General features: G+C 36.8%; 1 protein-coding gene across 1 annotated transcript in view; it reads right to left on the reverse strand.

Moving 5' to 3' along the window:
- The window catches only part of LOC140144284 (uncharacterized), a 42403-nt gene extending 24765 nt beyond the window's left edge, over nt 1-17638 (reverse strand). Inside the window, exons 1-2 of the mRNA XM_072166105.1 lie at nt 17547-17638; nt 6231-6452 (exon numbers count right to left, since the gene is read on the reverse strand). Of these exons, the coding sequence (XP_072022206.1) occupies nt 6231-6452; nt 17547-17610 (286 nt within the window). The 5' untranslated portion in view covers nt 17611-17638. The remainder of the gene's footprint in view (nt 1-6230; nt 6453-17546) is intronic.
- Between the last annotated feature and the right edge of the window lie 5248 nt (nt 17639-22886).

Here is a 22886-nt window from a genome sequence, read left to right on the forward strand (position 1 = left end):
ATAATGCCAATGCCTTTATGCGTTACGTATTTAAAACGCCCAGTCAGATGTATTTTACACCTGCCAAGCACAAGTCACCCAATTTCGAAAATTGGACGTTGAATGTACACTCTCATGAATATTGATTGGCAACATTTTCCAATATGTCAGCGCTCAAATCGGACACAATAGAACAATAGACCATTCAGTGCGTTGGGATATATACGAGACCTAGGCCTACATGTAGAAATCATGTGCATATATTGAGGGGGGGGGGGGTTTGTTTATTTGTCTGAAATATATACGATGCATGATGATGTAGATGATTTGATTATGAATTAGATTATTCCCCGGAAAGCAAAACCCATACCTCTTACCTATGTTCCCTCCGCCACCTATATATAACCTCCTCCCTCCCCCTCCCCATACTCGATATCGACTCTTCCCTATTATTCCACTCCACTCTTGCGCCCCCCTCTCCCCCTCCTTCCCTTCCCACTTCCAATGCTCTCTCCCCTCTGTTTCTCTTTCTCCCTTACCCTTACCCCTCCCCCCTCACACACACACATACCCTCTTTCCCTGGCGATCTCTCTCTCTCTCTCTCTCTCTATTCTCCAATAAATAAATTGAATAAAAGTTAGTTTAAACCAGCTTTCTATGATATTGATCTTCCGTCATGCGACATGCACATAAATAGAGTTATGTATAATAGTGTTGATATCAATGAAGTCATAATCTGTCAAGTGGCTATTGTAATGTCTGTGGAAATATTTCGATGGTCTATATATTTTCACAGTGAAATCAGCTTAGGCTAATTCGTAGTCTCAAGTCAATGCTTTCACACTAAATCAATGCTTTCAAATGTAGACTGCTTTGTTCGACTTCTCTGCTCGTGAATATTGCACTGCGAAATTTAAACATTTCTTTTGTATACTTAGAGTAGGTAACTTCAAATCAAATAATTTTACGATCCACACCACTTATAAGAAACTGAAACCAAAACCGAAACTGACTGACACAAATGTTCGGTTTTAAACAAAAGGTAGAAACAATGAGTTCGATATCTTATGATTCAAGTGGTTAGGCAGGACAATAGGAAACCACGTGACCAAAACCAAAACCAAAACTAAAACTATATATTTGAAATGAGGCAGTGTTTATTATAATGAGGGTGCACTGCTGGGGGTAGCGAACGGATTTGTAAGGACCAACGCCTGACGGCGTTGATTATGGTGCTAAATATTGCGTTGGTCCTGTATGGACTATATTTATACGGTATCCTTATACGCACGTGGGATTAGGCTGGAATGTCACTTATCCGTTATCTCGGCTGTTTATAGTGGCGACCAATACTATTCTGAATCCGAGGTGGTTGAACTCAGCGTGTTCAAGGTCACCGCAATGCAATGTGGGAGACACAAGTATTGTGCCAGTTTCAAATAGTTTGCCGCCGAAACGATACCGGCCTACTTTTTAGCATTGCAATTACAATACCGTACCATATTTGTTGGTGATGTGTTATTACACTGACAAATATAAGCTCGTGGAGTTATACAACCCTTCTCCACTTCCTTGAATACCGGTCTGTTTATAGTGGCGATCAATACCGCACACCGACATCGCTTGGTAAATAATTACACTGTACAGCAGAGACACTAAAATCAATACCCGGGATCGATACATATGTATGTGCTATGTACGATTTGATATTCAGACGATAAATCTTTGGATACCGGGGTAGAAAATGATGAATATTTCCCGTAATTTTTATATTCTAAGGAAGACGATTTCAAGGCTTGCACTTGAATATATGTGTTGAAAGAATAAGATAGTCCTTAGCTTGCGTATTCAGTCAGAATTAATAGGTAAATTTTCATGGGAAAATTTTCTGGACACGTGACATCCATGGGCGCAGACATATTAGCATTATGGAATGTGACCCCGAGCACAGCGGGTGTTCTTCCAATGTATTTGAATAGGAAGAATTCCTCCTTTGGTGCAAAATAAGTTACTTGTCGCAAGTTAATAATGTTATGGTAAGAGTTTCCGTAGATAAAAATTTTTTTCCGTAGATAGATATTTTTGAAATTACGTTTTGATGATATTGTGAAAAAATTAAGATAACATAATATTCAATAAATTTGCAATGCACAAATTTCTATCAAAGTTGCGGTCAAAAATACTATTCCAATTCAAAATTACTAAGACTTGAATAGGGAGGTCACCGCCGGGGGTCAGAGATCAGGCTCGAGGTTACATTCGCATTGATACGCATTGGTCACGTGTCCAGAACATTTTCCCGTGAAAATTTACCTACTAATGTTGACTGGTATTGAGAAAGAACTGTGCGTATTGAACTCAAAAAATGACAAAACAAACTTCTGATTTTATATGTGCCGAACAACAACAATAACAACAACAACAACAACAAAAAAGACAGGTGTCTAGAGCTCATTCCTAAACACTCGGGTCACGGGAAGTAACACGGTACTATAGCGCAGCGTAGGCCATTGGTGGAGGCAGTCTAAAAGCAGATGACGTCATGACGTATACCATATTCACAGACATCTACAGAGGTCAGTCACCAGGCTATTGTTAATAGCCTTAGTCGGATGTCCCTCGGCCCATTATGCGTCTCAAAACTATTAACCAGGTCGGAACAAAACGGCCATGCGTGGCTGTGGATTCAACCTACCATGGCGATTTCTGCCATGAAGATATCGGGGTGACGACACTGTGTACCGTATAAGATGTACTTATACGCTAAATACCGTATAATCTGGCTCACTATAATAGTGGGGACCAATTGCGCTATTCTGAATCCGATTCCGACACAGATGGATGAACTGTAATGCAATATTGGAGACACAAATATGGCGCCAGTTTTAAATAGTTTGCCGTCGAAACGATACCGGCCTCAATTTTAACATTATTGCTACAGTACCATATCAAAATTTAAGCTCGGAGAGGTATATAACTCTGTTCAGTGGCGTAGTCAGGACTTGTGAATGTACCGACGAAAATATGTGAAGTTGTGATTTGTTGATCCAAAATATTTTTGCATGGTTTGAAAAAGTGAAGAAAAGTGAACTGAAAAAAAAAGGATTTAAGAAAAAATAGGCAGTACCAACATAAAAACACAAAATGTTTATGTATAATTAACCATTTTTCATCATTTTTTTACAATTTTCCCCTTTTTTCTGTCAATATGAGTAAAAAATAGTCTATTGTTAACGCATTTTTTTTCACCAACGCCTTCCGTCTACCGACGGCCTTACATGAACCGACGGCCATGACGAGCGAGGGAGGCACCGGCCCCCACTGGTTACGCCACTGACCCTGTTCCAATTGAATAGCAGTATCGTCTGCTGATAGTGGCCGTATACGGAAAGATTATACAAGCAATATCCACCGATTTCGAAGGGTATCTATTCCATATAATATGTGCGATGATAACCGGTACACATCGTCCACGTCAGGTAAAGAATTATTTTGTATAGGCATCAAAGCACGTGTCTTTATAGTGCCCGCCGGCTGCTGAGAGTAGCTTCTATTTACTAATAAGTTTATTCTTGCACTCCGCGCTCGTTGAGCGATTGGGTAAAACCCGTAAAAATAGCTCAGTGTTGCAGCTGTGAGTTTTCTTTATGCTAAACCTATATTGGTCATGTATTGTGAAGGTCGAGTCTTTCAATGATCTGTATAGAATAAAACTCAGTGACAATAAGATCACATTCCTATATTAAAGGTCAGGTCTATTGCAAAAACAACATCATATCATTGGCAAGCTAATGTTATGACGACATTGAAAATTACTCCTGTTTTGAGAAAATAAGACGTTTAAAATTGATATTCCTTAAGCGGTGAGTTCCTACGAACAAGAAAGATTTGGCCTAGAAAAACGGTGACGTCATGAAATGAGATGTGCCCGCTGTGAGAAAAGGGACTATAAACGCTCTCAATGGACAGAACGTATACTGTTGTTGTTCACAGAAAAAAATCCAAATTAAGTATTACAAAGTTAATGGTTTTTAAACATATGGATAAAATCAGCCGCTTCTGTTTATATATTAGACAATTGTGATATTACAATTCATATGTATATCAATATCATGAAATATCATGAAATATTAGGTCTAAAAAATAAATACATAATTTGAGCTGAGACTAGCATATAAACCGTTAAGTCCACAAACTCATGTATTTGATTTCCTTGTATATACGCCGTAGAAGTGACGTAGTTAATCGGATTAACTACCATAGCAATAGATGAATACAATTTTGGCTATATCGCCCCTCACTACAACGTTCATGCGGTACCGATGCATTTAACCATGGATGTCAAAGAAATGCTAATCACTTACACCTGTAAGATTAGTCTTTTTGAAAAGAGCGGTATTGTATTCAATCTATTACATGATTGAAGACAGGTGATGAGTGCAACCTGCTGCAGTGCAGCGCGGTATATTCAAAAATTGTATTCATCGATTGCTATGGTAGTTAATCCGATTATGACGTCACTTCTACGGCGTATTGCAATGATATAGTTTCAGTTGGATGAAACATTACAAAGCAAACGCATAGTAACAATACGGTGTGAGTTTTGTTTCCGAATGAGAACAATAGTGTGCATATTGTTATGCAGCATTGTTATGGTAAGTGATAGTACAACCAATTGTTGCTATTGGTAAACTTGTCAAAGTGATTGTGATTGTATGATGAGAGCATGATAAAGTGCCCGCTTCATTTACCTACGTCATCAGCCAAACGGGGGAGAACATGTACGTTTCAAACGGGGGAAGAACACGTACGAGGCTGAACTTTACCCACACAATTTCTCCTTTTTCAGGAGAAATACGCACACAAAAATTGCAACAAGTGTCAACTTGTAATGTAATAATTATTCTCTTCGAATAGAGATAAACTTTTTTTTGCAATAGACCTGCCCTTTAAGATGAATGGATTTTATTCCTAGTAATAATGACAATAGACTACGCACATCGTCATCATCCCTATATCTTCGTGTTAAAATTGCCGTGATAGTACAGCGAATCCTCTCGTTTTTAACAGCTACGCATCGCGATTTTATTCGAGATAGGCCGAGCGACTCAGGCTAAGCATACCATGACTATCATATGAGATACCACAGCGTTTCTATATTCTACACATTATTACGATTTGTGCATGCTCTAGTACCCCATATGATGTTTCTATTACAAGAAAAAAAAATGTTTTCAGGTAAAACCAGGGTTTTGTTTCCAGTACACCTACTCGAAAAGCAGTACACTAATTAGCGGGGCCTTGCAGCTTGCTGTGAATATCTGTTACTGCATTTTTAATGTAAAAAATTTGAAATCCAATGTAAAAATTGAGATATATTTAATTTTGAGAATCACAATTATACTTTATAGGTATAAAGGAATGCGTTTAGCCCATTTAGTTAAGTTCCAGGTGCACGTCCTATAACACAATGCATATGGAAACTTTCTTTATCTGTGTCAATAATAGAATATTGATTTCAACGGAGTATTGAGCTGTATGGAAAAATATTTATAATACAGGGTGTTGACACCGTGCTACGCTGGTTGATATGGCGGTGTATGATTCTTTTGATATTATTATATTCTCAAACAGTTGAATATATCACGTTATTTTCGGTCAATTTAAAAATATATCGGTGAAACTGCAGTTAAATATATGTGCCGAAGGTATATGGCAATGGCATCTGATTGTACTGAATTTCCAGTGGAAACAAAACCTGACAACAAATCGAATTACATGTATTATTATCGTAACCTGTGATGTGCTTAGCCTGAGTCGATCAGCCTATCTCGAACAAACTCGCCATGCGTGGCTGGTAACGAACTAGTGAATTATCCCTTCTATCATGGTAATTTTTGACACGAACATAATTGATGATGACGCTGATGTGCGGTATTAGTTGTATTACCGTATGATATGTACTTATACGATAAACACCGGTCATTTCGAACAATTTTTTAACAAATGCGACATCATGTTGCAGCTTAGAAATGCTCTACATGTTTTCAGGGATTTCAAAATTCATTACTTAATTGCGCTCATTACCATCCGACCGAGTGAATAAATGCATCAAAAACATAATATAACATTATACGGTACTCAGAATCTTAGGATAATGTAAAATAGACAATAGTTATAGAATAGTAACAATTTGGAATCGAACGCATATCTTATGAAGCAAACCCAAGAGTCATTCTGGCGTACTTACTTATTTCATAATGGTCATTAGATGTCGGATCAGAAATGTAGGGAGTAGGTGAAAGAAACAATGCAACATGTGATCCTGATTGAACTCGGAAGCATTTCATGTTGCCCTCCTCACACTCAGGAAGAAAGGGGAGTCCTTCTCTTGCATCTTTTGGTCTTGGAATGGAATCAGGACATCCCGTAGTTTTAATTATGTATGTTGAAGCAGACGCATATAAGGAATCTGTTGAAAAGACAAAAAAGTTATCGTTGCTGTTAAATTGGAGTGTTTTTAGGGTTTTCATCTTCGCAGCAAAACACGTAAGTATTTTTAACTACGTCTGAGCAAGTTTGAACTTGACCCCTGTGTAAAAGTTCAACGACCCTTATACACCAAATAAGGGTGAGGTTGAAATGCCTCCACAACCTATAATGATTAACGCTATAAGTACTAAATCTCTGCCAAGGACTTCAAATTGACATAATTTGCTCAATGGTTCGGATAACTACCTCATCGGTTAACCCTTCGCTCGTCACTCCACGATGGAGCATTAAGTCAGCTTTGCAAACCTGATTCACAAAATAAGACTATTATCAAAGACAGAGACAAAAAGACTTTATCGCGTCTGACGTTACTGTCGATTACGATCCTTGATTGGTTTAATAGCGCGTAAACGGAAGGCCGATTTATGTGGTGCCGATCGGAGAAAAGGAATAGTATGGCGAAAATTACGTACTTTTACAAGGCAAAAAGCAACATTTTTAGGCATTGTTGACATGGTGCCTTAGCTAAAGAAAGTTTCCTACTATAAAGGCCTAACTTTTGAGATGATTTGTGTGTTTGAAGGTGTAAAATTAACAATAAGGCGCCCATTTATACTCGCCGCGTTCAGCAAGTCATCATCACGATACTTGTAAACAAACCGTGCTCTAGTTTGATTGACAGATGACGTCAGACGTGATAACATCTTTTCGCGTCTGGTCCCACGGGACCTGACGCTGATATAGTGTCTGAACTAAATCCCCAGAGAGTTCCAGTGACGCATTCTAGAAGTTATCTGTTATAACTCAGCTGAAGATATACATACAGTGTCTGAGACAGAGACGGCAGCATGCGTACCTGGCCTAGGTCGATGTCAGTGAACTTTCTGACACATTCTAGAAGTTATCTGTTATAACTCAGCTGAAGATATACGTACATACAGTGTCTGAGACAGAGACGGCAGCATGCGTACCTGGCCTAGGTCGATGTCAGTGAACTTTCTCCATCCCACCATTTAATAGACTGGCGATATGAAAAAAAAAAAAAAAATATATTGTTGTGTTGCCCTCAAGTACACAACAATTTTTGTGGCCATATTTTGTGACAGGGATTGGTTTAAAAATATGTTAACCCTGAATAACTTATTAAATGGTGACAGAAAGAGTTTTCAGTTTTAACTGAAAACTGATAAATTAAAAAAAAATTAATTAATTAATTAATTAATTAATTAATTAATTAATTAATTAATTAACGAATGAATGAATTAATTAATTAATTGTCATCCAAGGTCAGAGGTCATCAATCAGAGGTCATCCTTGGTCAAAGGTCATATGGGGTCAATGGTGTCAAAAAGTATCTATCAAATTAGAGAAAACACCTGTCGCAGCTATATTACTATTCAAACAGTTTAGGCCTACTAAACTATTCAAACAGTATACAATCAGTTAGACAAATACAATTTGCACATTCACTTAATAAGTCTTTTTTTATATAATTGTTCAGACATAACTCAAGTGCATCTTATATCTCTAATACCACTATAATTGTCAAGATATCAAAACTTTCTTATCATTTTTATATTTAATTACCACTAACTACAATTATTTTTATATGTCGACTAATAAAACGCCATGAGAGTACATATTATACTAGTATTTGATTCCTGATTCTTCAAGTCTGTTTCCATGCCCACAACGCACCCAATCTTCTCTCTGGACCAGACGCATCCCTTTTTAAAGGGATTTTTTTTGTACCATTAGTCGGATATAAAAAGTTGTTGTTTCTAGGCTATGTATGAAACAGAAATTCATAAAGAAAGCACGTACCTGAATCAAGTTGTTTTGATGATGATTTATGCTTGTAATGTGTAAACATTTAACTTGTGGTTGAACGGAATTTTTGTGTTGATACGATGAAGGATAAAGTACAGGTTTTTGTCACTTTTTTAGGAATCAAATTAAACGTTGATGAAAGGTGATGGAATTATTCCAAGTCAGTCGCTTTTTCGGTTACAGCGTTCACCTTAAGTGCTGTTTCATGTGTAGTTCAGCTGCATGTATGCTTACCTAGGTAAGAGACTGCCATAAAGTCAAAGGTCACTATAGTTGGGATACGCTAAGTACTGTGACGATCCCACTTTGTCAGGATAGCGACGAGATATCACACCACTGAAGCGAAATAGCCGTCAAATTTCTCATGCAGAATTAGTTTATATGCCGAACTTATACTGGGAATCATTAGCACATATTGATTCAGCAGATTGAGCAGAAGCGTCTGGCGGGAATTGTTGAAGTGACATTTGGGAGGAGATTTTGTGAGAATTGTTAATAACTTAAATAGTTCGATTTGCTTGGTAGGCCTATACCGGCCGTGTATAATTCGAATTGCGTATAGTGCAAGATGATGGTAATAATAACATTTGGGAGGAGATTTTGTGAGAATTGTTAATAACCTAAACTCCATGAGCAAGAAAACTTTCCCCACCAATACTAAAAACAAAACAAAAACTTTCCCCACTTAATTGTGTATAAATGCATGAAATTAACAAAAAACTTGCCGCTGGAACTTTTCCCCGACTCCAATTCCCCAACCCCTCCTTTGAAGTCTAATGATGCGTCCCTAATATTTCCCATGTCTGACATCTTGAGATACTTTCCTTGCCACGCTTACGTAACATCCACAGCGACAGTTACTTGATTGGCTGATTTGTGGGTCAATACATTCACCCCGCCCGAAGGTATGGACATTACGTAATGAATTATTACCAAAAAATGACCATGTTCAGTTATTCATGGTGTAAAATTAAGTAATTGAATTCTATGCATAATTATATTTATAAAAAAATATCAACATATAGAAATAATTACACGCATTATAAAAGAAGTGACAATTATCAGATGTTAAAACAAACAAAACAACATATACTTGTACTTTAGTGAAAGAGGATCGTAGATACCAAAGTCAACTTCTCGGTCACGCTCATTCATTGGTCAAGAACATGCTTTGATATGCTAATGAGTACTAAATAAACAAAAATCAGCTGGCGTGGGTACGCGAAAGTCATTGCTGGCATCATTTGCCGTTTCATAATTGATGGTGTAGCCACGTTTTGCGTACAACTCAGGAATTAGATATATTTTGCAGACAGTAAAACTTCTTGGATTGAAAAATAAAATATTGCAGAGAGTCACGATTTGCGTACAACTTCTTGGATTGAGAAATTAAAACTTCTTGGATCTTCTTGGAATTGATCATGGCAGGAATTGACACCAGGCCAGTGTCATATTAATAAATATCATGTTATCAATAAAAACTTAAAACAAAGCAATGCTTGTATGTAACTTCATTTCATGTGTATTAGCGTCAACTAGGAATAATCAGGGCATGGCATCCTAGTATTACGTAACAAACCGGAAGATGTAGTTTAAGTCTAGACAATAGGCAGATTAGCGGCCATTTTGTCTTCTACATGATTTTATTCACGTGTCCTTATACTTTAGTACACAAGTATATAAGTTAACAGGTTTACAATTTTAAAATTATATTTTGTGTATACAATATATTCTGTAGTAAATCGATCAAATGACGGTGATTGTTCAGGTATTATATGCTTGATAGAATTAAATTGTCTGACCAGCTAGTATTCTCCTCCGCTGTCATTGTGATTCCAGTCACTCCACGTACCGTGTTGCGAAGGTGGAGGAGACTAAAGCTGTATTAACGGAAACGGAAGGGGTTAAAAATGATGTAGTTTAAGTCGAACAATAGCGTGACGTAGTTTCCGGCATTGTTCCTATGCACTTTCACCCTCCTGGAATAATCCTTTTCACCATGATTACCACCAATCAACCAGTACTTTCCACCATCCAAAATCTCCCTATTTTGCCAGCCAACAATATCACATAATTATCAGCATCCAACCAAGGCCAATCAATTGATGTACATCCTTGAATCACAATTGTCATTTTAAAACCACATTACGTTTGGGTTTTGGAAAGAACCTTCTGTTAAATCATGCATGACTCAATTACAAATCTCTAAATCCCTTTCGTCTTATCTATTGATATATTGAATAGTGTTTATCTTTCCTTAATAGATTATGCTACTAAATGAACAATCAGCTTGGACAGTTCGCACTAGGCCCTACATCTCATAGGACAATGAAGCTAGCGCCCTGATCGATTCTTCCTGCATATCAATATGCTTCATTTACAGAGATCGGACACTAATCCCAACCATAACAAACCATGTAAACAATGATCACCTATATTACAGGTGATATTACAGGTCTATATAATACAGGATTAGATTAGTAAACTCCCGGGGGGGCACTTCAATTTGAAATGGATATAGGTGTAGGGCTGGCGCTTTCGCACTAAGGGGCATTCGGTGAGAGCAACATGTAAAAAATATAGGGTCATTGGGTGAGAGCATGATTTTTGGCATTCGGTGAGAGCAAAATGTAAAAAATATGGGGTCATTGGGTGAGAACATGACCTTTTTTTAAATGGAATCTTTGGGTGAGAAACAAAACAGCGCCACAAAAACCTCGAAAATCGAATTTCTAGTTCTAAATGGCTTCAAATTTCTTTATTTTTTCAAAATAAGTAACAAAATCAGTGATAAATGAAAGTTGCTGTTCAAATTGAACTTGTAAGGGTCTTTGGGTGACAGATCAAATGGAAAAATAGGGGTCTTCGGGTGACAGAGCGCGGAGCGAGCATGTGTTCGTAAAAAAATATGGGGTCTTTGGGTGACAGCGATGCTGAAAAAGGGGTCTTAACAGCCCTACATACGCGTCACCTCCAAAGTTGGAGTGCCCCCGGGAGTAAACTATGATCTATTTGCAAGTATTATTTTGATTGAGCAGGAAAGATGTGATACTATTTTTTTTTATAGTAGTCTAGTTGCCGGCGTCAGGTATAGGCCTACATAGAATGTTTTTTTTAATGATGATGACATGGACGTAATGATCATTATGCATGATGCAAACTCATAGGTGTTGTGCGTTTGGCAGTTTGGGAGGGGTGGGGGTTCATAATGACCCCATAGGATTATAAAATCAAAATTTCGAATTGCTCAAATACCTCTTTCAAATATATATCAAATTATTTACATAAATAAAAAAAAACAAATAAATAAATAAATAAATAAATAAATAAATTGAACAAATTTTAGCGTAGCATTAAAATCATAAATATAACCATTGCTGGCAGGAGGACTCGAACCAACGATATTGATATCAGCAGTCTGATGCTCTACCAGTGAGCTATGACAGAATCTAGTGATGAGGGTCGAGTTTTTAGCTTATACAGTGTTTGTCTGTGATAATGCCGCCTCGTGAAAGAAAGAAACATAAAATCTCAATTTGTAATTTAAATTTATTTGATAATTTTCTAACCTATATTTTCTTTAGAGCAGGGACAAATATTTCCCCTTTTATCTAATTTGACCGCTATATAAGAATCTACTTCTTTTATTACTGATTTAATTCCGCGATTTGTTCCATTAAGCAATATCAAAGATTAATGTCACACATCTCACAACAGATATTTAATTGGCTTAGTGGTCTTGCACAGTGCTGTTTAACCGGGAGGTACCGAGATCGATTCCCGCCTGCAATTGTTTTTAAAGACTGGGAAATAATAACCTGACATTCGCCGCTGACATTCGTACTGCAGAAGGGGAGTTATAACTTGTTAAACTTTGCTCCTTCCGTAAAAGGGTACATTATTTTGGCACTACATTGTTTCTTCTTTTTTTCACATTGCTGGTATTAAATATCAAATGGTCATAATTGGCGCACAGTGTCGACGTCCTATACGATAAATATAAATTTAATACTCCGTTGGTGAGCGACGGGCGAGTGGTATTTCACCGAACGCAATAAAAGGAATTCTATCTGATTGGCTAGCAATCGATCGCTTAGGTCGCTTAGTAGTCAACTACAAACTCAAAACTGAGCAACGTATTCAATTCGATTGAAATCGATATTCTATTATTGCCGTAGATAAAGAGAGTGATAGTGTGTCAATAATGTATATTGTATTGCAGCTGGATTTTACATGCATTCCTTTATATTATTATTTTCTCAAAGAGTTGAATATGATCACAATTTTTACCCAGGATTTCAAATTTTTACCCGCAAATTGCAGTTAAACATATCCACAGCAAAATACCGGTCCTCACTAATTAGTGTATTTAATTTCCAGTTAGTGTATTTAAGATAAAACCTGACAACAAATAAAATTTTCTTGCAATAGAAATATCATATGGGATACTGATATGGTAGGCCGCAACCGCCACAACGTAGAGCTGCTACGCGTAGCTGACTTTTTTGCTCTGTGGAGCCAAATTGACCAATCATGATCATGTTAGAGTTTTTCATTACTCGGAGGTAAACCTGACCAATTAAGTACGACTTACTCATTACGTGAAGCGAATTTATTCATTAAGAATTTGCCAGACGAGCGTCACGTAGTTGCAAGATATCCTCGGTCACGAAAGTTATGATTCAAAAAGTAGTTTATGAAAAGTACGAACTGACTTATTATTAAGATGGACATGCACTCATAAGAAACTCATACAGTATTGTACATAACTATATAGCTAGGCAGAGTGGTGGTAAACTATGCACACAGTTCTGCGATCTGCAGTGTATCGCCGGGAGCTAATTTGTATAACTTGCGCGGTGTCCCTGCGGAATTCGACCTTCAGCAAACTGCAAACCAGTTCGGATTTACTTTATATACTAGTAGTAGGCCATACATACTGTAGTTACTGTCCGTTTTCCTATACACAATACTCAGTGCGCTCACCATTGACGCGTGACCTCTACAAATAGTGTATGTTAGAAGTATAGGCTATTGCCTAGTTGACGTCACTGTGTAAAAAATAACCGGCCAATATTTAAAGTATTCTCTGAAATTCTAGAAAATATAGTTTTGTAACATGTCCTAAATTTTTAGCTAATTTAGGTGTTTGGAAATATTGGTACTTTAGTGTTTTAGGAAGGATATGTAAACGACAGATAACACCAAAAAATATGAAGAAATTATTTCTAAACCGTGTTAAGTCATTAAGCTTCTCATTTTCAAGAACGCTGGTTAACAATAAGCAGACTATTGTCTCATTTCGTAAACAAAAGCCCACAGTATTGTTACCTTGCGTTCGCTTTATAATCGTTCACCCAACTGAAACTATAATACCAGCTCATTGCTCATTGCACAGGTAAAACAGACACAAGTGCAGTGTGTATTTAACCAGAGAAGATCTGATGTAATTAACATAGTTGAGCTGTTTTCATTGAGTGTTATCTTGGTTTAATAGCTTTTAATGGGGTTTAAGTCCTTCAAAGGTCGTGGTGAATTCTACTGTAGACATGACTGCATCATGATTATTTTAAAGTCAACAACATTCAACAATATGATCACCGTGATAGTATGACAGTATCAGTACCGTGGGTGTCAGTGATCCTGGCCTGACACAGTAGACACACAAACAAACACGCCACACACATGACACATGCATGCAACGTAACATTGACTATACACTAATCAAACAATGGTATTGATCCTGTACAACTGGTCGTGGTTTATTTACAATCGATTCATTTAAAATCCCCATAGTAAACATTAATTTTGGCAAGAGTTTTCTCTCTCTGGAACGAGGATGCATCCACTGGCTCCGCGTAATGAAAAGATCTAACATGATTGGTCAATAAGCTCCGCGAAGCGAAAAGTAAGCTACGCGTAGCAGCTCCACGTTGTGGCGGTTACGGCCAGCCATATACTGATCATGCGAAAATCGTAAAAACATAGAATAGAAACAGTGTGGCAGGCTCTCAAAATCTCAAATTGTATGCTTAGCCTAAGTCGCTCGGCCTATCTCGAATAAAATCACCATGCGTAGCTATTGAAAAACGTGAGGATTCATCGTACTATCACGGCAATTTTAACACGAAGATATAGGGACGATGACGGTGTGTGGCGGTCACTTCAAATCATCCCCAACTGAACGAGGTTCAGGAATGTCCTCTCATTGTTAATTGTTGGTTAACCCACAACTTGAGAATAAAGGACTATGAATAGGTGCAACAGGATTACCTACGGGATTATCTCAAGGATATAATTCTGTTCTCCCTCCTTTTCTTACATCTTCTCTGATATGTGTTAGTGTCAATGGTTATTGTTAAAAGGCAATAAGGTGTGTAATTGCAATATTTCCTCTGAATAGGAAAGACTCTCTACATCGAGTTATGTATGCTGGTGGTTCGCAATACTGTTATTTAAGAGAAGGTATCTTCCAAATCCAAATCGAAATGCATGTCTCGCCTGTCAAATATTAAACATTACAAGCATCTTTCAGAAGGATTATTTAATCTTCACATGAAATCATTCCTGTCCCGGTACATCCCTTTTTAAAGGTTTTTTTTATTATCTCTGTCGTTGATAATAGAGCTGCTGTGGCTCACGAAACACGAATGTTAGGTGGTGGTTTCTGATTTTTATGACCTCTGCATGACATTTGACCTCAACCATTATAAACAATTTATTACTATGATATCGATTGCAGTTATATATATATATATATATCTTTTTGTGCACTCCCCGTGGATTATATTATCATGTTATGTGAACAAGTCACATCTAGCCATTGAAATATAAATTTAAATGTTTAAGGGCGGAAAGGGCGTAGCTAAGAGAAGCGAAAAGAAAGGAAGAAAGGAGAGTAAAGAGAAGAAAACGGGAGAGAAAATAGAAGAGAAAGGGAGAAACTAGAAGAGGAAAAAAAAGACAGGAGTGTTGTGGGTATAAAACAGTTGCAGCTTTGAAAATCCGTATAATTTTTGTTTAAAGCAGTAAAATTGGGCACAAAATGGCTTCAAATGCCGCGGTACTCACTGGTTTTGCACCATTGATTCGCAATATGATAAGAACAATATGATAAGAACAAATGCCGCGGTACTCACTGGTACTTTTGCACCATAGATTCGCAATATGATAAGAACAATATGATAAGAACAAACAAAAGGCATGTACTTGTGTTAATGCTCTGCATGCTGTGCATAGGGGTCAGCATAAAAAAGTTCAAAGTTTTGGGATATTTTTTCTCAAATATCAAGAGCTATCTTGAGAATCACTGAACCAGTACTAGACTTGTTTATACTCATTTTAATGCATTTTTCATGCTGATTCCAAATATGGTCATCAAAATGTAATAATCTGGGGTTTTTAAAAATAATTTTGTTGAAACTTGTACTCTGTAGTAGACACCTGCGATTAGAGAGTGAAGGTCATCATACAATGTGGTAATCCGTGCATGAAATCCACTATGTCTATTCATAAGTCTAGTGTCATTATACTTTAAGCAAAAGAAGGTAAAGGAAGTGCTGTTGATCATAAAAATATTAAGTTTATTTGTTTGTGTGTGTGTTTGTTTGTTTAAACGGTTCCTCCGTGTGGAGACACACTTGGGTCCGGATGGGATCAGGCTCAAACAAAATCCTCAAGCCATGTTGTAAAAAGCCTATTCTAAGCATGCTAGCCTATATAGCTCTATATGTAAAGAGAAGTGAGAAAAATATTTGAAACTAAGAACAAGATAAAGAAGAAGGCCAACTCATTATGTGAACAATAATATACTGTCAGCTTTTGGGTCTAGAGAAAGGATCAAATCTCAACTGCCACTGACGCTTGCGTTAAGAAAGTTCATGTAAAACGATGATGTTTAATGCAAACATAACAAATGGCATAAGATATCTGTACATGCCGCCGCGCAACCAACCGGGGAACCGTAAACCATGCATGGAAAATTGACATTGAATATATTTATTTTTGTGAGATAACAGACAAAACAATACATGAACCTTCGACTTAAGTCTGTATACAATATGTGGTGATTCATGCTTCGTGGTTTTGGCCTGTGACTTAGGCCTGCGACTTGTGGCAAAAATAATAGCCAAATCTATAAAATCATACAAACAGTTGAGATAGGCAGAAATTATAGTGTTAAAATGCGCATCATTTGTCACTTGTCAGAATTACCTAACTCGCCTATGACTGGTCGATGTCAATATCATTTTTAGAGCAGGTGCACATGCTAATAGAGACATGATTTAGGCAAGGAACTAAAAAAAGTGAGAGTAATAGGCAATTATTATTGCAAGGAAATTTTCCCAAAACCTCTTGTTAAAAATAATATTATTAAGGTCTATTTTAAGCATTTTAAATTAGTTGTGTCAACAAACAAACAAACAAACAAAACAACAAAACAACAACAACTACTACAAAAAAAGGGAAAAGGAGTATAAAAAATAAATAAAAAAAACCCACTATATTCCACAGGGCAGGCTGTTCCTAAAAGAAACGTTTCCGACTATTCATGTTTAACTTTTGTTTTGATATATCGATGATCGGGCGCTCTTTTAGAGTTTAGTAATCAGTGGACAATATTTCCAATTTCGGGTATTTCAGCGGTTGCTACGCCACTATAACATTTCCAGCACGTCTGAAGACAAAGTACCCTGTTAGCAGAAAGGCAACTTTCTGATGGCTACATCAACCCAAATCACCCACTACTATACTACTCCCACAAAGTATCCGAACACATACAAATAGATGTATCTCATCCTGTACATTATGACATTGTACTGATGTAACCGCTAGAAGCAACGTTTCAAGCATTTGAATACACCAAAGTCCAGTTTAAAAGTGACACATTTGCCTATACTATACAAGGAGAAAAGATTCCAACAAGTGCAATATTTTCAACAATGAAGCTCTATTTGAAATAGTTTTCTATTGCTTTTTTTTTTTTTTTTTTTCACAACTTTTATGGATATTTAATCCAGTCTAAAGGAGGAATGTGTTCAAACAACATTTGGTTTATAAATTTCAAAATGATTATGCACGTCAAATACGGTGCGCCTCTAATACTACATGTAACGTGCGCGATGGGCTTTAAATGAAAGCTATAATATTAAATTACAGATAAGAATAAAACTATGATAAAAATAATTGAATAATCTGTTACTTATGTGCGTCTTAAGGAAATAAAACTATTATGTTTACTTACCAACTTCTACAACAAAACCTGAAAGAGAAATTGCCACGAATATGATCCAAACATGTAGGTCCATGGTGGTGCTTGTACTGCCAGAGAGGTATATCTCTGGTTCGACCGCTTAAATTCAATTAAGGTATCGGATAGCAACGTCGTTTGCACAGTATTTTTGTGGGACATAAGAGGGCATCTAACATATCGAATCGCGTTCTGAATACGAAGAATGTCCTTCTGATATCAAATTATTTTGAAATTTGCTGTAATACAAATTTTATGGCAAATTATTAAAAATCGAAGTAAACTTTATCAATCTAATGATACATGTATGTAGGCCTGCTTAAAGTCTATGTAGCCATGGTAGCTGAGAGGAAAAGCCGTCCAAGTTTGAAATTGTGACCTTTTGTACACTCCCCCAAAAAAAAAAGACATACAATTTGCAGATGTTATCGAAGAAAACAACTATATCTTCAATTTTCAATTGATGGTCGGTTTTTCATTCTAGCTACAAACATTTTAAAATATGTATCATTAGATTTATACAGTTTACTGTGATGACTGTTAAATGTCACAAATATCAAATTTTAATAATTTGCCATAAAATTTGTATTATATTGCGAATTAAAAAAAATCAAAATTGTTTAACATCAGAAGGACAATCTTCGTATTCAGAATGCAGTTCGATGTCTGATATGCTCTCACGTCATACAAAAAATATCATGGAATTGCTGCTATCCGATCCCTTAAGTTCAGTTTAATCATGGCTCGCCCACGGCATGGCCGGCTCGCCTGTGTTGTAAAGTAGATATTATTCAAAAGCATTCATGTGTCGAGCGGTTGCGTGTTATCTCTCTTTGACTATCGAACCCTGGTATTGGACATGACCTGTCGATGGGCCACATACTAATAATAATAATAGTATAGTATGTAATGAACAGAATGCAACAATAGATCCTCTTGAAATGACACCGATTGACACCTTGTGTAACACCTTGTACAAGGCGTCCCATAAAAATGCGCGGTGGCTGTGACGGTGATATAATTAATGAACCGCTTGCTGCATTATGTCACGTAAAGTGCTTGGTCAGCAATGCCTGAAATCCGGGCTAAGTACGTAGGTTGTGAACTTAACATTTACAGTGGTACTAGTAGAGGGTACATAGTATATGTCATAAAAGGATATTTATATTTGTTAACATTAAGGGGTCTGGAATGAGCGTTTTGAGCGTTTCGACAGTATTTTTATGGGACATGAGAGCACATCAGACTCATCGAATTGAATTCTGAATACGAAGAATGTCTTTTTGATATCAAATAATTTTCATTTTTGGAAATTCACGATATAATACAAATTTTATGACAAATTTGATATGATATTTTTCACATTTTTGAGATATAACAGTCCTCGAAGTAAATTTTATTAAATTAATGACATATTCTTAATGTGTATGTAGCTGGGAGGAAAAAGCCGACGATCAATTGAAAATTTCGACCTTTCATATTGATTCTTTAATACGAAAGGTCAAAATTTCCAATTGATCGTCGCTTTCATCCCAACTACATACACTTTATGTATAAATCACCAGATTTATAAAGTTTACTTCGAGTACTGTTAAATATCAAAAATATCAATTTTTAATGATTTGCCATAATAGTCCGGAGGACTGTGGTATGATATATTGTGTCGTGCATTTTTAATGATTAAAACATCCCACCTATTTAGATACCTTCTATAGGTCAAAAAGAGCAAGAAAAGCCTTGATGGAAAAATCTGAGGTGTGGCAGAGGGCGGCCATCTTGGTTTTCAAAATGGCCGCCGTTTTGATATTTATTTTTACTATAACCCAAGTTGTGAATATTCTATGAGGCTAGTTTTGGTGGCAATACCCACATTTGGGCACGGTGGCAATACCCACATTTGGGCACGGTGGCAATACCCACATTTGGGCACGGTGGCTCAGTGGTTACGACCTTGGACTCATAATCCGAGAGCTTGCACGACGTGCGTGGGTTCGATTCCCCGTCCCACCACCGTGTTGCGCCCTTGGGCAAGGCGCTTTGCCTTGTTTTTTTTACTGCTACGGCGTCCACCGAGATCTGGGAAGCTGTTATGGGTAGTCACAGTCGTTGTACTGATGGACCCTGCGCCACTTGCAGGCTGCAAACGTGGTTCCGACATATTCTAATGACGGCGGAATAAATGTAAAGCGCTTTGAGGCTGTTTACGGCATAAAGCGATATATACATATCTACATTTATTTTTATTTATTTTCCAATACCTATGAGTCCAATAAACCTGGTGCCAGCTTGCTAGAGGAACAATAAGACTGGCGGCCATCTTGATTTTCAAAATGGCTGCCATTTTTACATTTTTTTTAACTATAACTGGAGTTGTGAATATTCTATGAGTCTCATTTTAGTGGTAATATCCACATGGTCAATACCAACAAGTTCAAAAACATGGTGATAGATTGCTAGGGGAACAGTGACATTAACAAATCTGGAATTTCAGTCCACTTGTACACCTCTCTAATACTGATTGAACTTGCTTTGTAATACATCAAGGATTAAACAGTATTATGGTTATTAACCCCATACATACACATAGGGACGCATTATTTTTCTCACATTTATTTGACTCAATAAGAACAGCCACAAAATTGTGTACAGTTAAAGTCTATTATTACTTCGGCACTTGCAGTAATTATTGTCACATTTTGACTAAAAATTCCACACTTCAACAAATGGGTCACTGCAGGCAAAGTTGTCATCACTGGTAGGAATTTTCCATCAACAACATCCCAACTCTGGACTTGGAACAACATCATTGTCCAAATCATTGTCCATTGTCTCATGATGTCTGGTACAAGTGAAGCTCCATTTGGCGGCAGCCTCTTCAAACCACCACCTAACATCTGCTACATTTGTTAAATCTGTGCGAGGCAAATTAAAACTTGTAACTAAATGCTTCAATGGCAGAAAAGACTGCATCTGCTACACCAAGCTGTGAAAGTGCATACACTACCATCACCTGAGTCAAGTTCTTTCAGCGTCTGCCAAAACTGCAGCTTTGCCTTGCCAGCAAATCTCCAAATAATGTCTGCCCCAATAGTGCGTGGAATCCAGAGAGAGATGCTGCCTTCCCGACACTCAAACCATTCTAGGCATTACCCTACGGTTTTCTGCAACTGTCACAAAAGATGTATCTTTACAAAGATTTTGGGTAGCATAAATGGCTAAGACTAGTACATCTGTATCTGGGAATAAATCTAAATGGCTGGCTCCATATGCTGAGACATTAATATAATGAAGAATTAGCTTTCTTCTTGGGAACTTGAGAGACCTTCTACATCTCTAATGCAAATGCACTTCATCATAGTCACCGACTCGCCGTACGTTTGCCAGCGCCGTTCTAGGAAATGGCTTGCATGCTAAGTCAGAGCTCGTTTTAATATTTTAGTGTATCTTGCCCTTCTTGTGATTAGAGATAAACAATACTGTCGATGACTGCAACACATTTGGCAGCAGAGGTATCAGCTTGTTTGGCATAATTGTTTTTATACTAGTAGGTATGTCACAGTGGCTGCACAATAATTCTGCTACACTGTGCATGCAAGCATAACAGTGAATTGAAAAGGGCGCGCTCCAAATTTGGCCAATTTTAGAAAACATCCATGTCGATAAATGAATTTCTTCATATGCTTCATTTATCCAAATTGTTTGAATTTTAATATAATGGTGTGTGAAGCCTTCCCGAGGCTACCATCGGGTCCCCCAAAATTTAAAATTGTTTTGTTTAAGAACTACTGCCTGTTTTTATGGATTTTTGAAGATCGCTCATAAATCAGTAAAATATAGGCCTATTGAAGTAAAGAGACCTACCACCATTTAGCTGAAATACTAATCTTTCTTAGCATGTAAATTATTTCCGTCGACAACGAATGAAGCACTTCCCTAAAACTTGTTGAAGCAAAACATTAATCAATGATATTTTTAGGAGTAATTTTCCAAACCACAATAGCTCTAAGCCATTGTGTGTGTCCAAGGCCATACTACTTTTGTACACGCGGTACAGTAAAATCGCTGTTCCATTTACCGATTGTCCTCCCATGTTAATCGTGATGACAAAATGTTAATTTAAGGTCTCATTGCAACTGAATTTTTATTTTTACTTTTCGGACTTGGCTTTGAGTAATGGTAACACATACCATGTTTACAGTAAAAATGAAAATTATATTCAGACACCGTCAAAATGTCAAACTTTTTATTTTTTGTATTGTTTTTAAATAATTAACCGCAGGTCATTTATTCAACCTCATAACAGTATCATTCTTAAAAAATTTATGATAAATGAACAGACGTTCATTAAATATTGAAAAAAAACCAAAAATTACTCATGCCTAATTTGCATAATAATATCATAAATACATAATTAACTGCAATTACCTAATTTGCATAATTAATTACTTTTTGTGTATTTTTTGTTATCAATTGAAAGAATTTTGTATACATATGTTTGCAAAAAAAACCCGCACCTTTATATCATGTACGGTTTTCTATTGGCATCAATTTTGCATATTAATTAGATGAACTTAGTCATTTTTTGAGAGTTAATTTGTCTGCAGATTGGCCGAAATTGCTAAAATAGTATATTTGGTTAATTTATTATAATTATTCAGTGATAGATATTTTATATTTTGTTTTCTATAACGAAGTCAGGAAAGATAGGCATTTAACATGTGATATTTAAATTAACGCTGCTTTTTCAAGCAAGCGTCCAAATAAACCTTCAAAATCTCGAAATGTGCCGATTTACAGCCATTTGTGGTAGGATTTCATTCCATCTACGAGCATCTTTAAATTGACACTACATCACAATGCATTGACCGATTTCAATTCTGTTTTTTGATTTTTGATGCTTTAATGAAGCTCAATAATGTAGGAACATTAAATAACGTGTTTCTGCTGCGATTATTTTTGAGGTGATATACCTAATACTAGTTTGCCCACACAAGTTCTTCCTGGTTGCTCCTGAATTTGCTCGTTTGGGAACAGAAGCAGAGACAGTTGCTGGTATAACCACACAGATAAAAAAAAGTTTAATACTGGTATAACCACACATATAAAGCAAAAACACGCAATGAACAAATAAAAGCAACGGCCAAGCTTCAGGAAGAGAATAATTATTGCTGACCTTGTTTGCAGATGAATGTGACAAAGTGATCAACTTCGTTACAAAAGTCCAATAAGATTTCAAATGAACCACAGAGATCGAAAAAGAAACATTGGCCCAATTTCTTCAAGACAGAATCACAAAGTGTGAATTTGTAGGCTCCAATGAAATGCTTCAGCTCA

Source organism: Amphiura filiformis, unplaced genomic scaffold (genome assembly GCF_039555335.1).
Source record: "Amphiura filiformis unplaced genomic scaffold, Afil_fr2py scaffold_47, whole genome shotgun sequence".
NCBI lineage: Eukaryota > Metazoa > Echinodermata > Ophiuroidea > Amphilepidida > Amphiuridae > Amphiura > Amphiura filiformis.